The sequence below is a fragment of the Lepidochelys olivacea genome (assembly GCF_965140295.1).
Source record: "Lepidochelys olivacea isolate rLepOli2 genome assembly, chromosome: 4".
Taxonomy (NCBI): Eukaryota; Metazoa; Chordata; order Testudines; family Cheloniidae; genus Lepidochelys; species Lepidochelys olivacea.
Genome location: NC_140414.1, coordinates 91409714 through 91432106, shown reverse-complemented (window position 1 = coordinate 91432106; position 22393 = coordinate 91409714). Strand labels below are relative to the sequence as shown.

Sequence of the window (22393 nt, the reverse complement as noted above, 5' to 3'; positions counted from 1 at the left end):
CCTCCCCCAGCTGGTGCAGGAGTGGAAGGGAAACAATGCCTGTCTAGGCTGCCCTGAGAAGGTTGCATTGTCTTGCAATATGCTTGCCAAAATATTGTACTATCTTTGCCTTATTCTCTTTTAAACATCTGTAGATTAGCCCAAAGTAAACTGCAAAATAAATGTTAGCAGTAATTGGTTTGAACACAAAAGGTTAACAAGGCTGAGGGAATGATTGAAAATAGCCATGATTGCCTTGCAATCCTTATGCATTTCTTGAATGTCTGTGTTGTCTGATTTTGGCAATTTATAATATAATGTAATGCACTGTATAAATTGTGATCCAAAGTCCATTTTCTACTAGTTTCTGTATCTGCAGCTACAGTAAAAATACCTGCCATGTAATGTGTTTGATTTATTTTTAACGCCTGTGGTACTGACATCTTCAATGGAAGGGGGATGAGGGGAGCTATAGTCAACTGGGAGGGAGAGCAATCATCCCGCAGCTTGGGAAGTAGGGATTGCGGGTGTCACATTTGGCTGATAGTTGTGGGATTTGATACTTTAGGGAAATAAAAGCTCTATAGCTTTAAGTTTCAAGTGCAGATAGTATTTTGGGGATGGGGGTGGAAGAAGAGGGTGATAAAAGCCATGCAGGTGGAGAGAGGCTCCTAGGTCTGTCTAAGCCCTGGTCTACACTAGGAGTTGAGGTCGAATTTAGCAGCGTTAAATCAATTTAACCCTGCACCCGTCCACATGATGAGGCCCTTTTTTTCCTACTTAAAGGGCTCTTAAAATTGATTTCTTTACTCCACTGCCGACAAGGGGATTAGTGCTGAAATCGGCCTTGCCGGGTCAAATTTGGGGTACTGTGGACGCAATTAGACGGTATTGGCCTCCAGGAGCTATCCCAGAGTGCTCCATTGTGACTGCTCTGGAGAGCACTCTCAACTCAGATGCACTGGCCAGGTAGACAGGAAAAGGCCTGCAAACGTTTGAATTTCATTTCCTGTTTGGCCAGCGTGGCAAGCTGCAGGTGACCATGCAGAGCTCATCAGCAGAGGTGACCATGTTGGAGTCCCAGGATCGCAAAAGAGCTCCAGCATGGACCGAACAGGAGGTACGGGATCTGATCGCTGTATGTGGAGAGGAATCGGTGCTATCAGAACTACGTTCCAGTTTTCGAAATGCCAAAACATTTGTCAAAATCTCCCAGGGCATGAAGGACAGAGGCCATAACAGGGACCCGCAGCAGTGCCACGTGAAACTTAGAGCTGAGACAAGCCTACCAGAGAGGCAAACAGCCGCTCCGGGTCAGAGCCCCAAACATGCTGTTTCTATGATGAGCTGCATACCATTTTAGAGGGTTCAGTCACCACTACCCCAACCATGTGCTTTGACTCCTTCAATGGAGAGGGAGGCAACACGGAAGCAAGTTTGGGGAACGAGGAAGATGGTAGCTCACAACAAGCAAGCGGAGAAACCGATTTTCCCGACAGCCAGGAACTGTTTCTCAACCTGGACCTGAAGCCAGTACCCCCCAAACCCACCCAAGGCTGCCTCCCGGACCTGCTAGGCAGAGAAGGGACCTCTGGTGAGTGTACCTTTTTAAATAGTATACATGGTTTAAAAGCAAGCGTGTTTAATGATTAATTTGCCCTGGTATTCGCGGCCAGTACAGCTACTGGAAAAGTCTGTTAACATGTCTGGGGATGGAATGGAAATCCTCCAGGGACATCTCCATAAAGCTCTCCTGGATGTACTCCCAAAGCCTTTGCAAAAGGTTTCTGGGGAAGGCAGCCTTATTCCGTCCACCATGGTAGGACACTTTACCACGCCAGGCCAGTAGCACGTAGTCAGGAATCATTGCAGAACAAAGCATTGCAGTGTATGTTTGCTAGCATTCAAACAACATCCGTTCTTTATCTCTGTGTTATCCTCAGGAGAGTGATATCATTCATGGTCACCTGGTTGAAATAAGGTGCTTTTCTTAAGGGGACATTCAGAGGTGCCAGTTCCTGCTGGGCTGTTTGCCTGTGGCTGAACAGAAATGTTCCCTGCTGTTAGCTACAGGGAGAGGGTGGGGAGAGGGGTTAGCCAGGAGGTGATGGGAGGCAAAATGCAACCTTGTATCGAAAGCACATGTGCTATGTATGTAATGCTAACAGCAAGGTTTACCTTGAAAGAGTGTACCCATTGTTCTATAAAATGTTTTTTAAATACCACTGTCCCTCTTTTTTTCTCCTCCAGCTGCATGTGTTTCAAGGATCACAGGATCTTCTCCTTCCCAGAGGCTAGCGAAGTTTAGAAGGTGAAAAAAGCGCACTCACGATGGAATGTTCTCTGTCCTCCCACACTGACAGAGCACAGATGAATGCGTGGAGGCAGACAATGTCAGAGTGCAAGAAAGCACAAAATGACTGGGAGGAGAGGCGGCGGGCTGAAGAGGGGGCTGAAGCTGATAGCTGGTGGCAGTGTGCTGAGAGGAGGCAGGATTCAATGCTGAGGCTGCTGGAGGATCAAACTCATATGCTCCAGCATATGGTTGAGCTGCAGGAAAGGCAACAGGGGCACAGACCACCACTACAGCCCCTGTGTAACCAAACGACCTCCTCCCTAAGTTCCATAGCCTCCTTGCTCAGATGCCCAAGAACGCGGTGGGGCCTCTGGCCACCCAGCCACTCCACCCCAGAGGATTGCCCAAAAAAAAGCTGGCATTCAATAACTTTTAACATTTTAAACTTTTAAAGTGCTATGTGGCCTTGTCCTTCCCTCCTCCACCACCCCCCCAGGCTACCTTGGCGCAGTTATCCCCCTATTTGTGTGATGAATTAATAAAGAATACATGAATGTGAAGCAACAATGACTTTATTGCTTCTGCAAGTGGTGATCAAAGGGGGGAGGGAAGGGTGGTTAGCTTACAGGGAAGTAGAGTGAACCAAGGGGGGGTGGGAGGTTTCATTAAGGAGGGAGAAACAGAACTTTCACACCGTAGCCTGACCAGTCATGAAACTGGTTTTCAAAGCTTCTCTGATGTGCACTGCACTCTCCTGTGCTCTTCTAACCGCCCTGGTGTCTGGCTGCGCGTAACCAGCAGCCAGGCGATTTGCCTCAACCTCCCATCCTGCCATAAACGTCTCCTCCTTACTCTCACAGATATTGTGGAGTGCACAGCAAGCAGTAATAACAATGGGAATATTGGTTTTGCTGAGGTCTAACCGAGTCAGTAAACTGCGTCAGCATGCTTTTCAACATCCAAATGCACATTTTACCACCATTCTGCACTTGCTTAGCCTGTAGTTGAACAGCTCCTGATTACTGTCCAGGGTGCCCGTGTACAGCTTCATGAGCCATGGCATTAAGAGGTAGGCTGGGTCCCCAAGGATAACTATAGGCATTTCAGCATCCCCAATGGTTATTTTCTGGTCTGGGAATAAAGTCCCTTCCTGCAGCTTTTGAAACAGACCAGAGTTCCTGAAGGTGCGAGCGTCATGGACTTTTCCCGGCCATCCCACGTTGATGTTGGTGAAACGTCCCTTGTGATCCACCAGTGCTTGCAGCACTATTGAAAAGTACCCCTGGCGGTTTATGTACTCACCGGCTTGGTGCTCCGGTGCCAAGATAGTGATATGGGTTCCGTCTATGGCCCCACCACAGTTAGGGAATCTCATTGCAGCAAAGCCATCCACTATGACCTGCACATTTCCCAGGGTCACTACCCTTGATATCAGCAGATCTTTGGTTGCGTTGGCTACTTGCATCACAGCAGCCCCCACAGTAGATTTGCCCACTCTAAATTGATTCCCGACTGACCGGTAGCTGTCTAGCATTGCAAGCTTCCACAGGGCTATTGCCACTTGCTTCTCAACTGTGAGGGCTGCTCTCATCTTGGTATTCATGCGCCTCAGGGCAGGGGAAAGCAAGTCACAAAGTTCCATGAAAGTGCCCTTACGCATGCAAAAGTTTGCAGCCACTGGGAATCATCCCAGACTTGTAACACTATGCGGTCCCACCAGTCTGTGCTTGTTTCCCAGGCCTAGAATCGGCTTTCCACGGCATGCACATGCCCAATTAGCACCATGATGCCCACATTGCCAGGGCCCGTGTTTTAAGAGAAGTCTGTTTCCATGTCCTCATCACTGTCATCACCACGCTGACATCGCCTACTTGCCCGGTTTTGCTTTGCCAGGTTCTGGTGCTGCATATGCTGCTGGATAATGCGCGTGGTGTTTAATGTGCTCCTAATTGCCAAAGTGATCTGAGCGGGCTCCATGCTTGCCGTGGTATGGCGTCTGCACAGAAAAAAGGTGTGGAACAGTTGTCTGCTGTTGCTCTGACAGAGGGAGGGGCGACTGACAACATGGCTTACAGGGTTGGCTTATAGGGAATTAAAATCAACAAAGGGGGTGGCTTTATATCAAGAAAAACAAAAACAACTGTCACACAGAATGGCCCCCTCAAGGACTGAACTCAAAACCCTGGGTTTAGCAGGCCAATGCTCAACACACTGAGCTATCCCTCCCCCTGGTATTTCAGGCAGGACTGAATCTCCATTAAACTTTTCAAGGTGCCCCTGACAGATCTCACAGAAACGATTGTTGGCCGTTGATTTCATAGAGGGGGGAGCAAATGAATACAAAACAAATCTAGTGTATTTCTTGTTTTGATCCACTCCATCTATCTTTTACATCTCTGGCTGGCAGCAGACGGTGCAATAGGACTGTTAGCCATCCTCATCTCCTGCCTGCTTGGCAGAAGATGGTGCAATAAGACTGCTGACAGGACTAAAGAGAATGACCTGGTCGAGTCTCTCCTATTTCAGTCCCTGCGCCCATGTCTGCCCAGACGCTCCTGACCGACCTTACCAGGGCGGCCAGGAGAACCATCATCATGTCCGAGTTGATCAGGCTTATTGCACCGTCTGCTGCCCCAAGGCAATGAGCTGCTGCCGGCTAGCAATGCAGTACCGTGTCTGCCAGCACCCAGGAGATGTAGGGTGACAGTGAGCTGAACGGGCTCCATGCTTGCCGTGGTATGGCGTCTCCAAAGGTAACTCAGGAAAAAAGGCGCGAAACAATTGTCTGCTGTTGCTTTCACGGAGGGAGGGCCTGAGGACATGTACCAGAACCACCCGTGACAATGTTTTTGCCCCATCAGGCATTGGGATCTCAACCCAGAATTCCAGTGGGTGGCGGGAACTGTGGGATAGCTACCCACAGTGCAACGCTGTGGAAGTTGACGCTAGCCTCAGTACTGTGGAAGCACGCCGCCGAGTTAATGCACTTAATGCACTTAGAGCATTTTGTGTGGGGGGACACACAATGGACTATATAAAAACAATTTCTAAAAAAACGACTTCTATAATTTTGACCTAATTTCATAGTGTAGACATACCCTCAGATAGTACGTGGGGGTGGGGGAAGTTGTTTAAATCCCCATATATGGTTGGATTGTAATACAGCACATAATACTACTACAGTTTCAGGCTGGCTGTATGCATACGGTTCTCGTATAATCTGCCAATTCATATGATTTTCACTGCCTCCTCCTGCTCTGACTCCATGATCTACATGGTGTGTTGAGTGCTTGCCATGATATCTAGGGTGCTTTGTGGAAAACTGTTCACCACATAATTTAATAGATTCCAAGGCCAGAAGATCTGACCTCCAGAAGATCTGTACAACCCAGGCCATAGACGTTCTCCAAAATTGTCCGAAGAGCATATCTTTTAGAGAAGCATCCACTCTTGATTTGAAAATTGTCAGTGATGGAGAATCCATAGCAACGCATTAACTATGTTCCAGTGGTTAATTACCCTCACTGTTAAAAAATTATGCCTTATTTCCAGTCTGAATTTTTCTAGCTTCAATTTCCTACCATTGGATCTTATTATATCTTTCTCTGCTAGACTGAAGATTTGTTCCCCATGTAGATACTTGTAGACTGTAATCAAGTCACCCCTTAACCTTCTCTTTGTTAGATTCAGAGCTCAGTCTGTTTTGCTTATAACTATGAGGTGCGTTTTCAGATCCTTTAATCATTCTTCTGGCTCTTCTCTGAACCCTCTCCAATTTATCAACATCCTTCTTAAATTGTGGACACAGAACTGGACACAGTATTCCAGCACCAGCCGCACTAGTGCTAAATACAGAGGTAAAACAACCTCTTCTGCTCCTACTTGAGAGTCCTCTGTTTATGCATCCCAGGGTCACATTTGCTGTTCTGAGTGCAGTGGTGGCATCACATGCAAAAAATGTGGTCCAGGTGCTCAGAGTATGGGCAAATAGTGGGAGCATTACCAGAGGTCTTGTCCTTATCTCCTGTCTTCTGCTTGAGCACCTTTGGTTTGACTCTGCATTGGTACCAGCTCAGTGCCTTCATTTGCCCACAGTGTTTGTAGATGTCTGCATTTCGGTGACTCTTCTCCCGGTGGGACTGAATATGCAGCTCTCCAAAGAAGGCAATCAAGCCAGGAGCTTGATGGAGGCCCACAAAGTACAGTGTTTTAAGGGACATGGCTACTGTAATGGGTATGGGGTACTGGCTGTGGATACAAGGCAATTTAATGAGAACAATCTATAGTAAAACTGAATTAACCTCCCCATGTTGATAAGACCTTAAAAATGAAGCCCCCAGCCTTCACAACTGTTGTGTCTAATCACCAAGCACCTCTCCCAAAAGATTCCTGTTGGCATAGTATTTGTCACAATGTTAGTACAAGTAGTGTGACTATCATGCATTATTTATTGACAGAGAAAAAAGACACTTATAAGTGCAGAGGGGAGGTTAAATCTAAGCAGAAAGCAAAATGGATTAATAGTGCATCATTCTTGAGAGAAGTAAAAACATGGTTCATGTACTGAAAAGCATGCAAACTGAAGGCCTGCTTCCAAGAACACTTCCACATGTGAGTGACTTTGTTCATGAGAGTGTCTTATTCAGTTACTCATGTGTTTGCAGGATCAGAACCGAAACTGAACATGCCATTAAAAGTTAGTTTCATGACTAACTGACGAAGTGACAATAAAATCATGTGGTTGCTCAATTAAGGCCCAATCCTGCAAGCATTTATGTACAGAATAACATAAGAACAGCCATACTGGGTCAGACCAAAGGTCAACAAAGCCCAGTATCCTGTCCCCTGACAGTGGCCAATGGCAGGTGCTCCAAAGGGAATGAACAGACAGGTTATCATCAAGTGATCCATGACCTGTCAGCCAATCCCAGCTTCTAGCAAACAGGGGCCAGGGACACCATTCCTGCCCATCCTGGCTTATAGGTCCATCAATGGCTATCTTCCATGACTCTCTCTTGCTCCCTTTTGAACCCTGTTATAGTATTGGCCTTCACAATACCGTCTGGCAAGGAGTTTCAGAGGTTGACAGTGTGTTGCGTGAAAAAATACTTTCTTGTGTTTGTTTTAAACCTGCTACCTATTAATTTCATTTGGTGACCTCTTGTTCCTGTATTATGAGGAGTAAATAACACTTCCTTATTTACTTTCTCTGTTCCACTCATGATTTTGTAGACCTCTATCATATCCCCCCTTAGACACCCCTTTTCCAAGCTGAAAAGTCCCAGTCTTATTAATCTCTCCTCATATGGAAGCTGTTCTACACCCCTAATAATTTTTGTTGCCCTTTTCTGAAACTTTTCCAATTCCAATAGATCTTTTTTGAGATGGGGCGACCACATCTGCACGCAGTATTCAAGGTGTGGACATACCATGGATTTATATAGAGGCAATGTCATATTTTCTGTCTTATTATCTATCCCATTCTTGATGATTCCCAACATTCTGTTTGCTGTTTTGACTGCCACTGCACATTGAGTGGATGATTTCAGAGAACTATCCACAATGACTTCAAGATCTCTTTCTTGAGTGGTAACAGCTAATAGACCCCATCATTGTATATGTATAGTTAGGATTATGTTTTCCAATGTGTATTACTTTGCATTTGTCAACATTAAATTTCATCTGCCACTGGGCCCAGTACAGATCCCTGGGGGACACCACTATTTACCTCTCTCCATTCTGAAAACTAACCATTTATTCCTACCCTTTGTTTCAGTTTCCTATCTTTTAATAAGTTACCAATCCATGAGAGAACCTTCCCTCTTATCCCATAACTGCTTATTTTGCTTAAGAGCCTTTGGTGAGGGACCTTGTCAAAGGCTTTCTGAAAATCTAAATACACTATATCCACTGGATCTCCTTTGTTCGCATGCTTGTTGACCCCCCTCAAAGAATTCTAGTAGATTGGTGAGGCATGATTTCTCTTTACAAAAACCATGTTTATTATTTTCCAGCAAATTATGTTCATCTGTGTGTCTGACAATTTTGTTCTTTACGATAGTTTCAGCCAGTTTGCCCAGTACTGAAGTGTAGTTGCCAGGGTCACTTCTGGAGCCCTTTTTAAAAATTGGCATCACATTAGTTATCCTCCAGTCATTAGATATAGAAGCTGATTTAAATGATAGGTTACAGATGACAGTTAGTAGTCCTGCAGTTTCACATTTGAGTTCCTTCAGAATAACTTCGGAATAACTTGTGTGAGTAGTGCCATTTTTGCAAGATTGAAGCTGGAAGGCATGTACCCCTCTTTGTGATTGTTATGGCTTTGGTTGGTTTAATAATCTATCTCCACTTCATTTAAGCGCTGTGGCAGAAGGAGTTTTTGGAAGGGATTTGAAGGTAGCAAAGGCAGTACCAGTTTTTTTTTCACTGACTTGCCTTGCTGCTGCACTTCTACTGACTTTGCTTATGGTTCAAGTTTTTGTTTGTTTCATTAGATGAATATTTACTGGCCAGACATCCTTGGTCCAGAAGTGTTCTTGAAAGTGAACATTTTAAAAATTGGCCACTAATTTTGGGAGCTTCAATTTGAGACACCGTATTTTTAGAAAGTCTGAGCACACACAACTCCAGTTGAAGTTAATAGGAACTGAAGGTGTTAGGTTCTCTATCAAGCCCTAAGAATTTCCAGTAGGGCACCCAGAATTGATGGCTATTATTGAAAAATCTAGCTGTTGCCTTAGAGATTTCTAAATGTCAAATATATTATCACTATAAAGAAACCCACACCATTTAACAAATGCACTGAAAAATCAGCAGTGATCTGTAAACTTCCTGATATTTGTTATGTGGCCCCATTCTTTTAACACATTGTCTACAGAATTATACAGAGGTGTAGGAGTGGATGGCCCCATATGACGACATATTTTAAGATGTAAAGTTTACTTAGTCATGTGGTGAATTGAAAGTGCATGATGGAACTGACTGTTTTGACTGAAATTATTGAGACAAAGGTGTTTGTTCCCATGTTACACTGAGTTCTGATATTTTTCATTTATTTGTCTATTCCTATTAACTGTGTTACACACAGAGACAGATTTTCGTAAACATTAAGAGCAGTCTGTATTTTTCTGGAACATGTGACATTGGGTGGTTTAATACTTAGAATTCCAAACTCATATGGACATTTATAACCCCAGTCAATTTTTCTATGTCTTCCTTGTATGAAGGCTGATCAAGGTGAGCTTCCAGGAGGGAAAACTAATTTTACATAAAGATTGTAGTTATTATAGACACTAGCAGAGAAGAAACCTTTCAAAGATAATTATACTGTATAATTTTTTGCTTTTTGAAAATCATCATTAACACATTGCTTTTTTCTTCACATTTTTATTAGTTACCGGACAACCTGCAAAGAGTAAACGTCCAAAGGAACCAGGAGAAAACAAAATTAAACCTGCCAACAAAAAAATGAAGCCCAAACTCCCTAAATTAAAGGAGAGAGAATCCAGTGACTCATCCACAAAATCCCAGTCCATAATGATCCAAGTGATGGATAAAGGCCGCTTCCAGAAACCTGCTGCCACTTTGAGTCTGCCTGCAGGGCAGAGCATAGAACTACGATGTAAAGGGAATAAAATTGGGTGGAGTTATCCTTCATACCTAGACACCTTTAAAGACTCCAGGCTCAGGTAAGTTTCCTTTCATTTGAAAGAAGCTAGAAACTTTTATTTTCCAGTTGAAACACATTTTTATATTAAGTTTTTATGGTCAGGATATTTCACCTTGAAAGGAATATATCTTTTTGATAATCATAAAAGATAGGAACCTGGCACGAGTAGAAAAAAATTCTCCTGTAATTAAACCAATTTACTGTATTGGAAAATAATTATTTGCATAAGCAGGCAATATTTTTAGGTCTATGTAGATTTCTTCTCCCTTCTGTGACTTTAATTTCCATAGCCAGTGCTGCTATTAACAAAAAAAGCATGTTGGATCAAAGAAGCATTAGCAGAGTTTTATGGAGAAACATACTTAGGGTCTCATCACACACTATCTGGCCCTATCACTGCTGGTTGCTAATGCTTGCCTACGTACATGACCATATATTTACCAATACCTGCTTTAATATGGCAAAATTCGGCAGTCTTTACTCCTTATTTAGGCAAAACTCCCATTGTCTTAGTGGGAACTTTAAGTGAGTGTACAATGACTGCAGAATTTGGCCCTTAAGGATTTATTGATTCATGTCAGCAACACATACTTCAGTGATACCTGTCTTAAAGGACTGGGAAAAAAAATAGCTTAACTAAAATGATTTTCTAATAAAGGAAGAGTAGAACTGCAGCAGAGCAAAAATATTTTCAGTCCATTTGGGGTTGCTTTGGGTGCTTGCTTTCGGCAATAGTACGTATGGCTGTTTATTTGTCTGTAGTTAATTTATTTATTTTTAATATGGAATGTGATGATTGTTTAATAATATGCAGAGATGGAGGTGGGTAGCCACATGTGACAATAGATGTTAGAGAGAGAGAGAGATTTGATGAGTGATAAGTATTAGTGTTTTAAAGTTTGAATTAAATCAGAAATATATTTAACAGTATGCAACACATGGGTGACCGAGAAGGAGTGGGACATAGGTTTGAGGGATCAATGATAAAATTCATGGGTGTAGGTGGGGAGAGTCTGCAGAATTTGGGATTGTCCTAGATTTGGCCATTTGTCTGCATTTTCAGAAAATGAGTATGGAGTGTAGATCTATAGAAGGTTAGAGTTGTGATCTGGGAAAGAAATATTGAGGGTCCTGTTTACATGAAAAGTAAGCCCACCAGTAAGATTACAAACTTTAGTGGGCAACTTTTATGTGCCAAGTTTGGGATGTGTCAAGGGTAACAGACAATCATTATTCCACAGAATGTGGAAGTTGGATTGTATTGGAGAGAACTCCGACCCTTAATGCCATGGGGTAGATCCTCAGCTGGTGTAAATTGACTTCAGTGGTGTTATCACAGTTTATACCAGCTAAGAAGGTGCCTCATCACTGGAGGATGAGAGAAGCTGTGTGGGGGAATCTCACAACTATTATTGACTGAAAAATTGTAAAATATTTCTGAAGAGTCAGGTGACTAAATGAAATTGACCAGAACATGCAGGTATGACTAAAGTGAGAAACACTGGTTCCCAAACATATTAAATTGTTAATGAAATATTGTACGTTTCCCAAAGCCCTAAACCAACCAACCAACCAACGAATCAAGGGACTTAAAAAAAACTTAAGTTGAAATGTATTTTGATTTTTCTAAATATTTTCTAGACTAAAATACTAATACCTTTCCATGCCTCTCCCCACTGACACATTTTCTTTCCTCTCCTCTGTTCTCTTTATGTTCTTCCTTTTGAAACCTGATATTTGCTTCCAAAAAGATAAGAACTAGATGGATAGAAACCTGGTTTCTGGGCCTCATCTACCTTTCAGAGGAAGTCCATTACATTCCTTAGTCTTCTAAACCTTTAACTAGGGACAGATACAGGGCCCACACCTGGTCCCATTGAAGTCAGTGGGAATTTAGCTGTTGGCTTCAATGAAAATAGAATTGGAGTCATAATGTAAAAATGAAATATTTTCCATTTGAGTTAGGAATAAAGCTTATTCTTCTTTTCTGTCTACCAGCTACAGTTTTATGCAGTCTTTTTTGTCTTTGGTTACATTAATTTAATTAATCAAATATAATCTTTCAAATGGTTTATAAATTATATTTTGTAGCAGTTAGGTGCTTCCTTGATACAGTAGACAGTAAATCAATATTTATTCACCTGCTGGTAAAGCATTTTTTCCAAAGACCTCTTTAATCTTTTTCCTGCTGTCAGGTTCCTATCCATTCTTGAGATCTGAATTTAACCTTTAGTAACATCCATTTAAACCGATAAATGAGAATTTATTTTACTTCCTTTAATTCAAGATAGGCTTTTGGTGGCAATTACCTCTGCCAGAAAGTGTCTGCTACCAGTGTGTTTATTTTTCAGCTAGTGGAATCCTGAGTTTACATTTCCATTTAAGAGTGTTAAATGAGTTCATCTTTTATACCATAGCTTGAATTTGGAAGTTCCCCACGCCTCTCACTTTTTTGTTTAGATTATAATGAATTAAGATGTTTAAATATTGAAAACATAGCTTTCCAACAAAAATGCTATGTGTTTGCCATTCCCCAAAGTTACAACAAAGAGAAGTGTTTCAGGTCCTGAAGTCTAATGCTCTTCAGTATGGATGTTGAAAAGAAGGGAGACGGTTCAGAGAAGAGCTACAAGAATGATTAAAGGTCATGTAAACATATCTTACAGTGAGAGACAGAAGGAACTCAATATGTTTAGTTTTTCAAACTGAAGATTTTAAGAGCTGTCTTGATCACAGTTCATAATTACTGAGCAAGTAGAAGATGCCTTTTTGCTAGATTTTTAAGAGCTTTCTTGTACAAAGACATAACAAGATCTAGTGGCTGGAAGTTGAAGATGGCAAAGTTCAAACTGGAAATAAGGCATACTTTTAACAGTGAGGGTTATCAACTATTGGAATAGCTTATCAAGGGATGTGGTAAATTCTCCATCACTTTGGACTCTTTAAATCAAGGTTGTATGTTTTTCTCACAGATATGACTTAATTCGCCACAAGTTGTTGGATGTAATGCAGGAAACACTGGGTGAAATTGTATTACTTCTATTATGCAGGAAATTAAACTAGTTTATCATAATAGTCTCTTCTGGCCTGAAAAATCGGTGAATCTGTTCTTTAGTTTTCCATGAGGATAAGATGGTCCTTCAACCTTTTAATTTTCTTCATAAAGCAGTTTCAGATATTCAGCAGGATCTAGTTTTCAAAGGGTCATGCTGCCTTCATTGCTTGAATATAAGGAGAGGTGTGTTTACCCAAAAAGCAATTTAATAAAAAATAAAACCTTGGGTTTTTTGCAGTAGTGGTGTTTTTCTGGTGTTGGGGGAAGGGTCCAAAAAGAGAGACCATTTCCAAACAGCATCTTCCTAAATGAACTCAAGGATGTATCAAACCATGTCACAAAAGTTAAATTGCCTCCCCCAGAAGAGTTATTACACACGAGTTCTAGTGGCTTCCAAGAAATGTTTGCCTCTAATTCTTATTAATGAGTTTTGCAGAGATCATAAAAGTTAAAGATGGAAAAGACATTTTCATCATCCAATTAATTTCCCTGCCAGTGCATTATTATTTTCTGCAGTATACTTTATACTGCTGTGCCACTTGGCTTTCGCTTCACATTTTTACCCAGAGTTACTGTTTTAAACCCAGAGGCTAAGTTGACAGAGCTTGCTGGATAAGGCAGTCTCTTTAAACAGACATGATTGGTTTATCTTCAAAGTGATTCCTGCTCAGTAGTTTCCAAAAGTGGAAATATTGGAGGAAAATATATAAAGGAAGAAAAAAGTGTACCCAACCTACAGGTTTATTGCCCTTCCCAGCTCTCAGAAATAGTGAAAAAATATATTGCTTCTGTAGATGTACACTCTCCTTCCTTCCATCCCTGCTTGTCTTTTCCAGGAAAGCAGTCAGGGGCTTATGAAGGCTACATACTTTCTTTATGCTCTCTAATGACTGTTAGTTGCTTTAACTTCTAGTGTGTAGATTGGTGGAGACAGTGTATTCAGAAAAAAGAAATGGAGGACTTGTGGCACCTTAGAGACTAACAAATTTATTTGAGCATGAGCTTTCGTGAGCTACAGCTCACTTCATCGGATGCATTCAGTAGAAAATACAGTGGGGAGATTTATATAATGCATCCGATGAAGTGAGCTGTAGCTCACGAAAGCTTATGCTCAAATAAATTGGTTAGCTCAGTGGTTTGAGCATTGGCCTGCTAAACCCAGGGTTGTGAGTTCAATCCTTGAGGGGGCCATTTAGGGATCTGGGGCAAAAATTGGGGCTTGGTCCTGCTTTGAGCAGGGGGTTGGACTAGATGACCTCCTGAGGTCCCTTCCAACCCTGATATTCTATGATTCTAGTCTCTAAGGTGCCACAAGTCCTCCTTTTCTTTTCGCGGATACAGACTAACACGGCTGCTACTCTGAAACCTGTACATTCAGAGAACTCTACTTACAGACAAATAATACCATTTTTAGAGTTAATACTGGATTTTTTACTGTAGGAAATTACAGCGGCAAGCCTACTTCTATGAAGACACTATAGTCAGGAAAACCTGCTGCTTTCAAATTTTACTGTTCCTCAACAGGACTGCTGGCTGTCATTTAGACAATTAGTGTATTTTCTTTTGTAGTTAATAAAGCTATAGCATCTTTGTCCAGAAGGTGGCAGATGTCAGCTGTAAGATCAGTGTCTTTTGCCGGAGTGAGTTAAGAATAAATAAAGTAATAATGTAAAGGGTCTGATTTTCAACACAACCTTAACTAAGCCTCAATTTTCATGCAGGTGCAATTATTTGCTGACACAGTCTAGATCATTTAGATGTCAAAATACCTGACTCTATCTGCAGATCAGGTTAGGTTTGTTTCCAGATCTTTTAGAAACTTGATTGGATGGGTGCAGCTGAATCTGAAACACGGTAGAACAAAGGAACTAATTTTCATGGTCATAAAAAAATAAATAAATTCAGAATTTATGTAGCTGACCAAATTGTTCAGACGGGCTCTGACTGGGTACTTTTCACCTTCCCTCTTCCTTTGAAGCATTGGATTGCTTAAAAGGTCTATACTGAAATGTTATTTATTTCTTTTTTTAAAAGATCATCTAAAGCATTTAGTGAAATATTCAGGCTGGTTTTTCAGAATCAACTACTTAGCTGTAAACAGTTTACAAATGAGTTGCATCATACATACACTTAACTTACGCAAATTCAACTATACGCGCTCGGCAAAAGAAAAATAACAAGATACCTGTAAATAGTGTGGGCGATTCCGCCCACCATTCCACACAATGAGCGTATGCCCTGGAGTGAGTGTGAGATGAAAGACGTGAATCTACTGTTCCCTCAGGCAGTCTCAGTTCCCGCATGCCTCACATAGTGTGAGCATCTCGCCGCACTGAGTGTGATTCTAGTGTTTAAAGATGCTGTACGTATTTTTCATACAACATGGCCCCTAAACGCAAGCCAACTACTTCATCTGATGCTCAACTGAAGAAACAGTGATCTGTTCCAATGCTGGAGGATCTGTTCACTGCTGGTGAAGCTGCACCTGCCAATGAAGAGGCTGCAAAAGCCTACCCTGAACAATTAAAGAAAATAATAGAAGAAAAGGGCTATCTTCAGGAACAAGTTTTTAAAGCTGACGAGAGGGGGCTCTTCTGGAAAAAAATGCCCAACCGCACTTACACTTTGAAATCAGAAAGACGAGCTGCTTTGAAGCCGGGGTCTTAAGACTGTGTGACTGTCTTGTTTTGTGGCAATGTGGCTGGGCATTTAATAAAGCCAGGCTTGCTCTACAGGGCTGCAAATCCCCGTGCCCTAAAAGGCAAGAACAAAAATCTCTTGCCTGTGTTCTGGCAATCAAATAACAAGGCTTGGGTGATGGCAGCATTATTTCTGGATTGGTTCCACAAGTGTTTCATTCCAGAGGTCAAGCGGTACCTCGAAGAGAAAGGACTTGACTTCAGAGTGTTGCTGATCGTAGACAATGCTCCGGGCCACCCTGCGGTATTCGGGTTTGCGCATAACGACGTTGAAGTCGTCTTTCTCCCCCCCCCCATACCACCTCCAACCTCTCGACCAAGGCATGATTTGCTGTTTCAAGGCCACGTACGCGAGGCTTGTGTTCTCACGGATATATAGCGCTATGGATGCTGATCCCAATCTTAATGTGATGGAGTGTTGGAAGTCTTTCAACATTGCTGATTGCATCACTTATATTAAACAGGCAATGGATGCAATCAAGCCTGAAACAGTTAATGCATGTTGGCGAAACCTATGGAAAGAATGTGTGAATGATTTTAAGGGTTTCCTGACCATTGACAAAGAAGTGAAACGCATTGTTCAGGTGGCCAGGCAAGTGGGTGGTGATGGCTTCATCAATATCCTTGAGGAAGAAATTGAAGAATTAATTGAGAGCCATAGAGAAACATTGACTAACGAAGAGTTAGAGGAACTGATAAGATAGTCTACAGAAGACTAAGATGATCATGACGAACAGGAAGAGCCAGCAAGTTGGAATCTTCATAAATTTGCTGAAGTGCTCCAAGCAGCGAAACACTTGAATGATTTAATTTCTGAATACTATCCCTCTATGGAACGAAGCCTCAAAATCACAAGTAGTATTACGGATGATTTGAGACCATATCAGGAAATGTTTGAGCAGCTCAAGAGACAACAGCAACAGTTGCCGATCATGTTTTTCAAGGAAAAATAACCAGCAGCAGATGAGCCTACGCAATCAACTTCTCGAGCTGAACCAGAGCCAACCACTTTGTCTATGACTCTCTCTCTGTTACCTCCGTCTCCTGGATCGACATCAAGCCCTGATGACCCCCTGTAATTAAAAATACAGGGCTGTAAAATTTATATTTTGCATATGTACTCTTTATTATATACTGTATGTTACTGGATACATTATACATTTATACATATTACTGTACAGGGTTGTATACACAAAATCATGTACAGTATACTGTACTTTATGGGCGATTTAAGGGATTTTCAAGAGTAATTTTGACTATATGCGATTTTCGCCTTACGCGATGACTTTAGAACCTAACCCCCGCGTAAGATGCAAATCCGCTGTATTCCTTTCAGCTAGAAAAGTTTGATACATACCTCCTAGCAGTGCATTTTAGAACAGTAGATTGATTATAGCTAATATATGGACATTTAAATACTAGAAGTACTTTCTCATGCAGAAATCTTGTACTGCAGTATTATAATTACGGCCCTACCAAATTCACGGTCCATTTTGGTCAATTTCATGGTCACAGGATTTTAAAAATAGTAACTTTCATGATTTCAGCACTTTAAATCTGAAGTTTCTTGGTATTGTAATTGTGGGGGTCCTGACTCAAAAGGGAGTTGGAGGGGTGGGGGTCAAAAAGTTATTGTAGGGGCGTTGCGGTACTGCTACCTTTACTTCTGCACTGCCGCTGGCAGGGCACTGCCTTCAGAGCTGGGTACCTGGCCAACAGCTGCCGCTCTCTGGCTGTCCAGCTCTGAAGGCAGCGCAGAAGTTAATGTGGCAATATTGTGACACCCCTTAAAATAACCTTGCAACCCTCCTGGAACTCCCTTTTGGGTCAGGGCCAACAATTTGAAGCTGGTCTCCCCCATGAAATCTGAATAGTGTAGGATAAAAGCACACAAAAGATCAGATTTCATGGTGGCAGACCAGATTTCACGATCCGTGACGTGTTTTTCATGGCCGTGAATGTGGTAGGGCTGTAATTATCTTTGATAAGTTGGTGGAAAAGTGTAAACTAAAAATGTTATGGTGGTATGCATTTTTACTATCTCTAAGAATATCTTCAGCTAAATCTCCCAAACTTTTTGCTGTAATGCTAGCAGGCACAGATGTAAAACAAACTCAGTGTTTTTGTTTGTTCTAAATAGAATGTGAAAGCAGATTTGCTGTCCTAAGCATTCCCTTATTTTAAAAACAAATTCTTTCTATTGCATTTTAAAACAGAATATTCCATGTGGAGAAATGCTCGCTATTATTCATGAGTAGCAAAAATAGTATCACTTTTCCAGGACACAATTTCTAGATGTAACAGCCTCATTAGAAGTAAAGGAATATCTTTGCACAAGGAGTAATCATTATTAATCTGTGATAGTTTTTTCAGGGATGAAACTGAACCAATTATTAATGAAAAAAGAAAAATGCAAGAGGAAGGAAAAGAGAGAACTCTAATCACAAGTTACTGACATTAAACAATTATTTTCAGCAGTTTTCTTGATAGACTTCTTATCCTTAGGAGACACTACTTCTCCATGAATTAATAATTTGGGTGTCTTAACATTTCCAGAATTCACAGGAGGAGTGGGGGAGCATCAAGAATAAGTTAACAACAAAAAGACTTTAGGGTCCAGTTAATAAAACACAAGAGAAAGCATATAGACTTTGAGCAGGACTGGTTCTGGCAATTGATACTTGCCCAGGTGTGGCTTGGGATGGCCCTGTACCCCATTTTTGGATAGGATGAGACCAAAAATAGCACATCTGCTTGGTGATCTATGACTGCTATCAAGACTATTCCTTGTAAATAAATGGCAGTCATGACTTGATGGCACCAAATGGCCCCTTTGTTCAATCACATGGCACAAATAACTACACACACACACACACACACACTTGACAGGGCTTGTTTACATGGTGGGATGGGGTAATGTGCCCTATGGGGGTGTGATTTTTAAAGCACTTACCATGTTGTGCATTAATTGGTCCATGTAGCTCCTGGTGGTGGACAATGAAGGTTCCCTAGCATGCTTTAACCTAGTATTCGGAAACAGCACTAGGTTAAAGCATACTAGGGAGCCTATAGTGTGTACCAGCAAGGGCTGATTAAATTAACCAATTAGTGCACAACATGTTAGTACCTTTTAAAAATCACACCGCCACAGGACACATTACTCCAGTGTGTAGAGCAGCCCTTAGATCCAATGCAATGGCAAAAGGTTAAAAAAATCCCAAACCCTTTTGAGCCCTGTTAATATATCAGTGCATAAAATAAGTGAGCTGTTGGAGGTACGGAACCATAAGAAGATATCTTGTAGCCATTCCAGGTAGTGCCTTCATTTGCAACAATCCTATCAATGTTTAGTTCAGTAGTTTTACTGTCAATAAAATTCGAATATATCCACTTAGTTTCCCTGCAGTTTTGCAAGGTGAAGTTGCTGTGACTGATATGTTGGTTAATGGAAAGCATCACTTTCTCTTTGACTCAAATGCAGATATATAATTAAGATACACTATGGTAAATGGTTTCAGAGTGGTATCCGTGTTAGTCTGTATCAGCAAAGACAAGTAGGAGTCCTTGCGGCACCTTAGAGACTAACAAATTTATTTGGGTGAAAGCATATGCCCAAATAAATGTTAGTCTCTAAGGTGATGCAAGGACTTCTCGTTGTTTATGTTGTAAATGTTGACAGATATGGGATTTTTAAAACTATCCAAACAATACTTTTAGCTAGTAATTACCCTTGCTGCTATTCTTTAATCCACACAGAGAGAAAGGCCTTAATTCAATGTCCCCTGGTAAATTATAACTCTGATAGTGAATAGTTTTTTTTGTCATAGCAATTTATTACAGCTTAAATCCAATAAAATGTATCACATAACAAAAACTTACTGTATATTGATAATACCTTTTTTTAATGGAGGATACTAAAGCAGTCAGATCACTTTAGCCACCAGTGAAGCCTAGCCACATTAGAGGTGAACAGAAGCTTTGTAAAACTACAATACAAAACTGAACAATGCTATGGAACTGAAATTAAGATTACTATAGTTTATTGACCCTGTGGAGGGAATTTATTTGCACACTCCCTCTCTTAAGAAAGTAAGGATGGTCTAGTGGTTAGGGTCTGGACTGGAACTTGAGATGTAGGTTCAAGCCCTGCCTGAGCCACAGACTTTGTATGTGGCCAAGTCACTTAACGTACCCTGTGCCTCAGTTCTCCAACTATAAAATGGGGATAATATGTCCCTACTTCAGAGTGCTGTGGGGCACTCCTATTATGGTGATGAGAGCTATATATGTGCATAAATTTACAGACTGCACTGGAATTTTACCAAGACACCAGGTTTAATACCCTTATTCTTGTGAAAAGTGCCATGGGTTCTCCTAACTCTTGGCTTTCTGACTACACAGGGCTGTTGAGGCTAAAATGCATTTAAAAAGATTGTGAGGTACCCGGATACATATCTCAGTAAAGCACTAAGGCTGGCAAAAACATTATGTGAAACAGAATTCTATGCAGAAACAATGGGTCTTTGGGGAATAGTTCAAACAGCTGTGCTGGAAAACTATAATAATAAGAGTCTGAAAAATAAAGCTGAAAATTGTTCTTGGAGGGAGCCTGATCCTTAAGGTACTCTTACCCTCAACTTCCAGTAGCTACAAAAAGACTTGAGGGCAGTCAGCCCCGTCCAGAATTGAGTTTATAGAAACAAAGTCGCTGGCAGCAGCTGAAATCTTTTTGAGTCTTGAGGATATTATTGTAGTACCTGATCTGATGCCAAGAGGGTGTTTTAGCATGGGAGGTCTTGGGGGAGAGCTCTCTCTTTGAAGATGAGTTCTATTTCCTTTCTGTATACGATAAGGAGTTCCTTGGGAGGAGGGAAACCATGTGGTTTTGTGCTAATTTAAATTTGGCAATCAGAGATTGTACCCACCCACAGAAAATACAAAAGTGAGGGGGGTGCGGATAAGAGCCAGACATTTTGGCTCCACTCTATTCTTATCAGGCATTCAACCCACCATCATGATAAGGGGAAGACTGCAGCCTGGATAATATTTTAAAAGACAAAGGTGATTTATAAGAAGGATATAATTATAACAAGAAAATTGTGTCATAGTGATAGTGGATATGGCTTCTTAGTTATTTTACAGATTTATTTCAGGCTTTGTAAATACACTGTAATGAGAACACTTCTGTTACGATGAGATGGAGGTGATTTTTTTTTTTTTTTTGCATTTGGAAACTAGACACTTTCACAGTCTTGAATATTTCTGCAACTACTAACATTTGTAAAATTCTGCAATGAAAGAAAAAGAGAGAGGGAGAATTTTTGTCTCTTAAGTTTGTGGGAGATATCCCTTCCAAATTCCTGAGCAGAATATGGGCACAACAATAACAACAACACTTTTTCAGGTTTTACGCTGATGTGAATGCTTGCTAGGACAGGACTTTAGAAGTTTAGTTAGTGATGTGTGAATAATAGAACTCATTACATATCTTGCTATTGACTAATGATTTGTTTAAGGTGTTCCTAGTAATTGGGGATGCTACTTTTCAATATCTTATTCTACAGCAGGTATATTTTGACACCTCATTCTTGATAATGTTTCTTCTTAATGGGTATTTTAGTATAGATACACATCTCATGTAAAATACTTAAAGCGAAAACCAACCAACCGACTGTAAAGGGACACTTTCAAGTCAAATTTGCCCTCAGATATTCAAATATAAATGTCTTATAGTTTAAAATAATCTATTTAAATATTTTCATTATTTCTTTTAAAATTCCATTGTACATATTTTTAACATAGAAACATTCCCCTTTTAAGCGTTTGTGACCCAAACATTTCAGCATGGCACAACTGAGAACCTGAAAATGAAAAACTAGAATTTGACTATAAACTCAAGTGAAACTGACTAGTCAATTTCTAATGTCCAAGAATTCCTTTTCCCCTCCAGCAAATTAGTATTGATTAGTATTAACAAAGTACTGAAAATCAAATTAGATTATTAAAATCCAAAGTAACTTGTGACAGCTACGGAAAATTTCTTTTTAAAACCATGATTTTTAACTTGCCAGTCCCTCTAATGCAAACCAGATGCTTGGGTGCAATGTGGGGTGACTGTATCATGGAAACAGAACTGCCATTACATTCCTTTATGTATGGATTCTTCCATTTGTCAGATCTGAATAAAACTAAATTCTGTACAACACCTCACATACAGTATTTTATGGTCCATGCATTTGTCAGTGTTGAAAGGGCAGGAGGAAAATACTGAATTTAAATGTAGAGCCACAGCTATGGAGTGTGGGTGAAAGTAAGAGGTGGGGAAGGGGTGTGTGACAGAACTCTACTGGCAAAGGCTCCCTTAGGCACCTGAGCCTGCTCTACTTTATGTTGGGGCCAGCACAGACCAGCCCCTAGAATCAGGAAGCTATAACTGGCTCTCTGATGCCCTTCTAGTTGCCCTCGAGTGTGGCGCTCTGATAAAAGGGAGAATCTGCCTTTCTAGCTTTAAATGTCCATGCAGTCTTGTGTGTCATGTGGTCACCAACTTCCAGTCCAGCTGTGGACAGACAGCCTCTTCAGTGCCACGCTGGCCGTGATTTAACATCATGTGTACGTCTACACAGCATTTTGGAGTGAGCCTCCCAGCCAGAGATGGCAGACTAGGGAGCGCTCTGAAAATAGCTGTGTAG

At 41.2% G+C, this 22393-nt stretch overlaps 1 protein-coding gene across 1 annotated transcript in view; it reads left to right on the top strand.

Moving 5' to 3' along the window:
* PDGFRL (platelet derived growth factor receptor like) overlaps positions 1-22393 on the top strand; it is a 48343-nt gene that overhangs the window by 5916 nt on the left and 20034 nt on the right. Inside the window, exon 2 of the mRNA XM_084627583.1 lies at positions 9672-9966. Within this exon, the coding sequence (XP_084483709.1) occupies positions 9672-9966 (295 nt within the window). The remainder of the gene's footprint in view (positions 1-9671; positions 9967-22393) is intronic.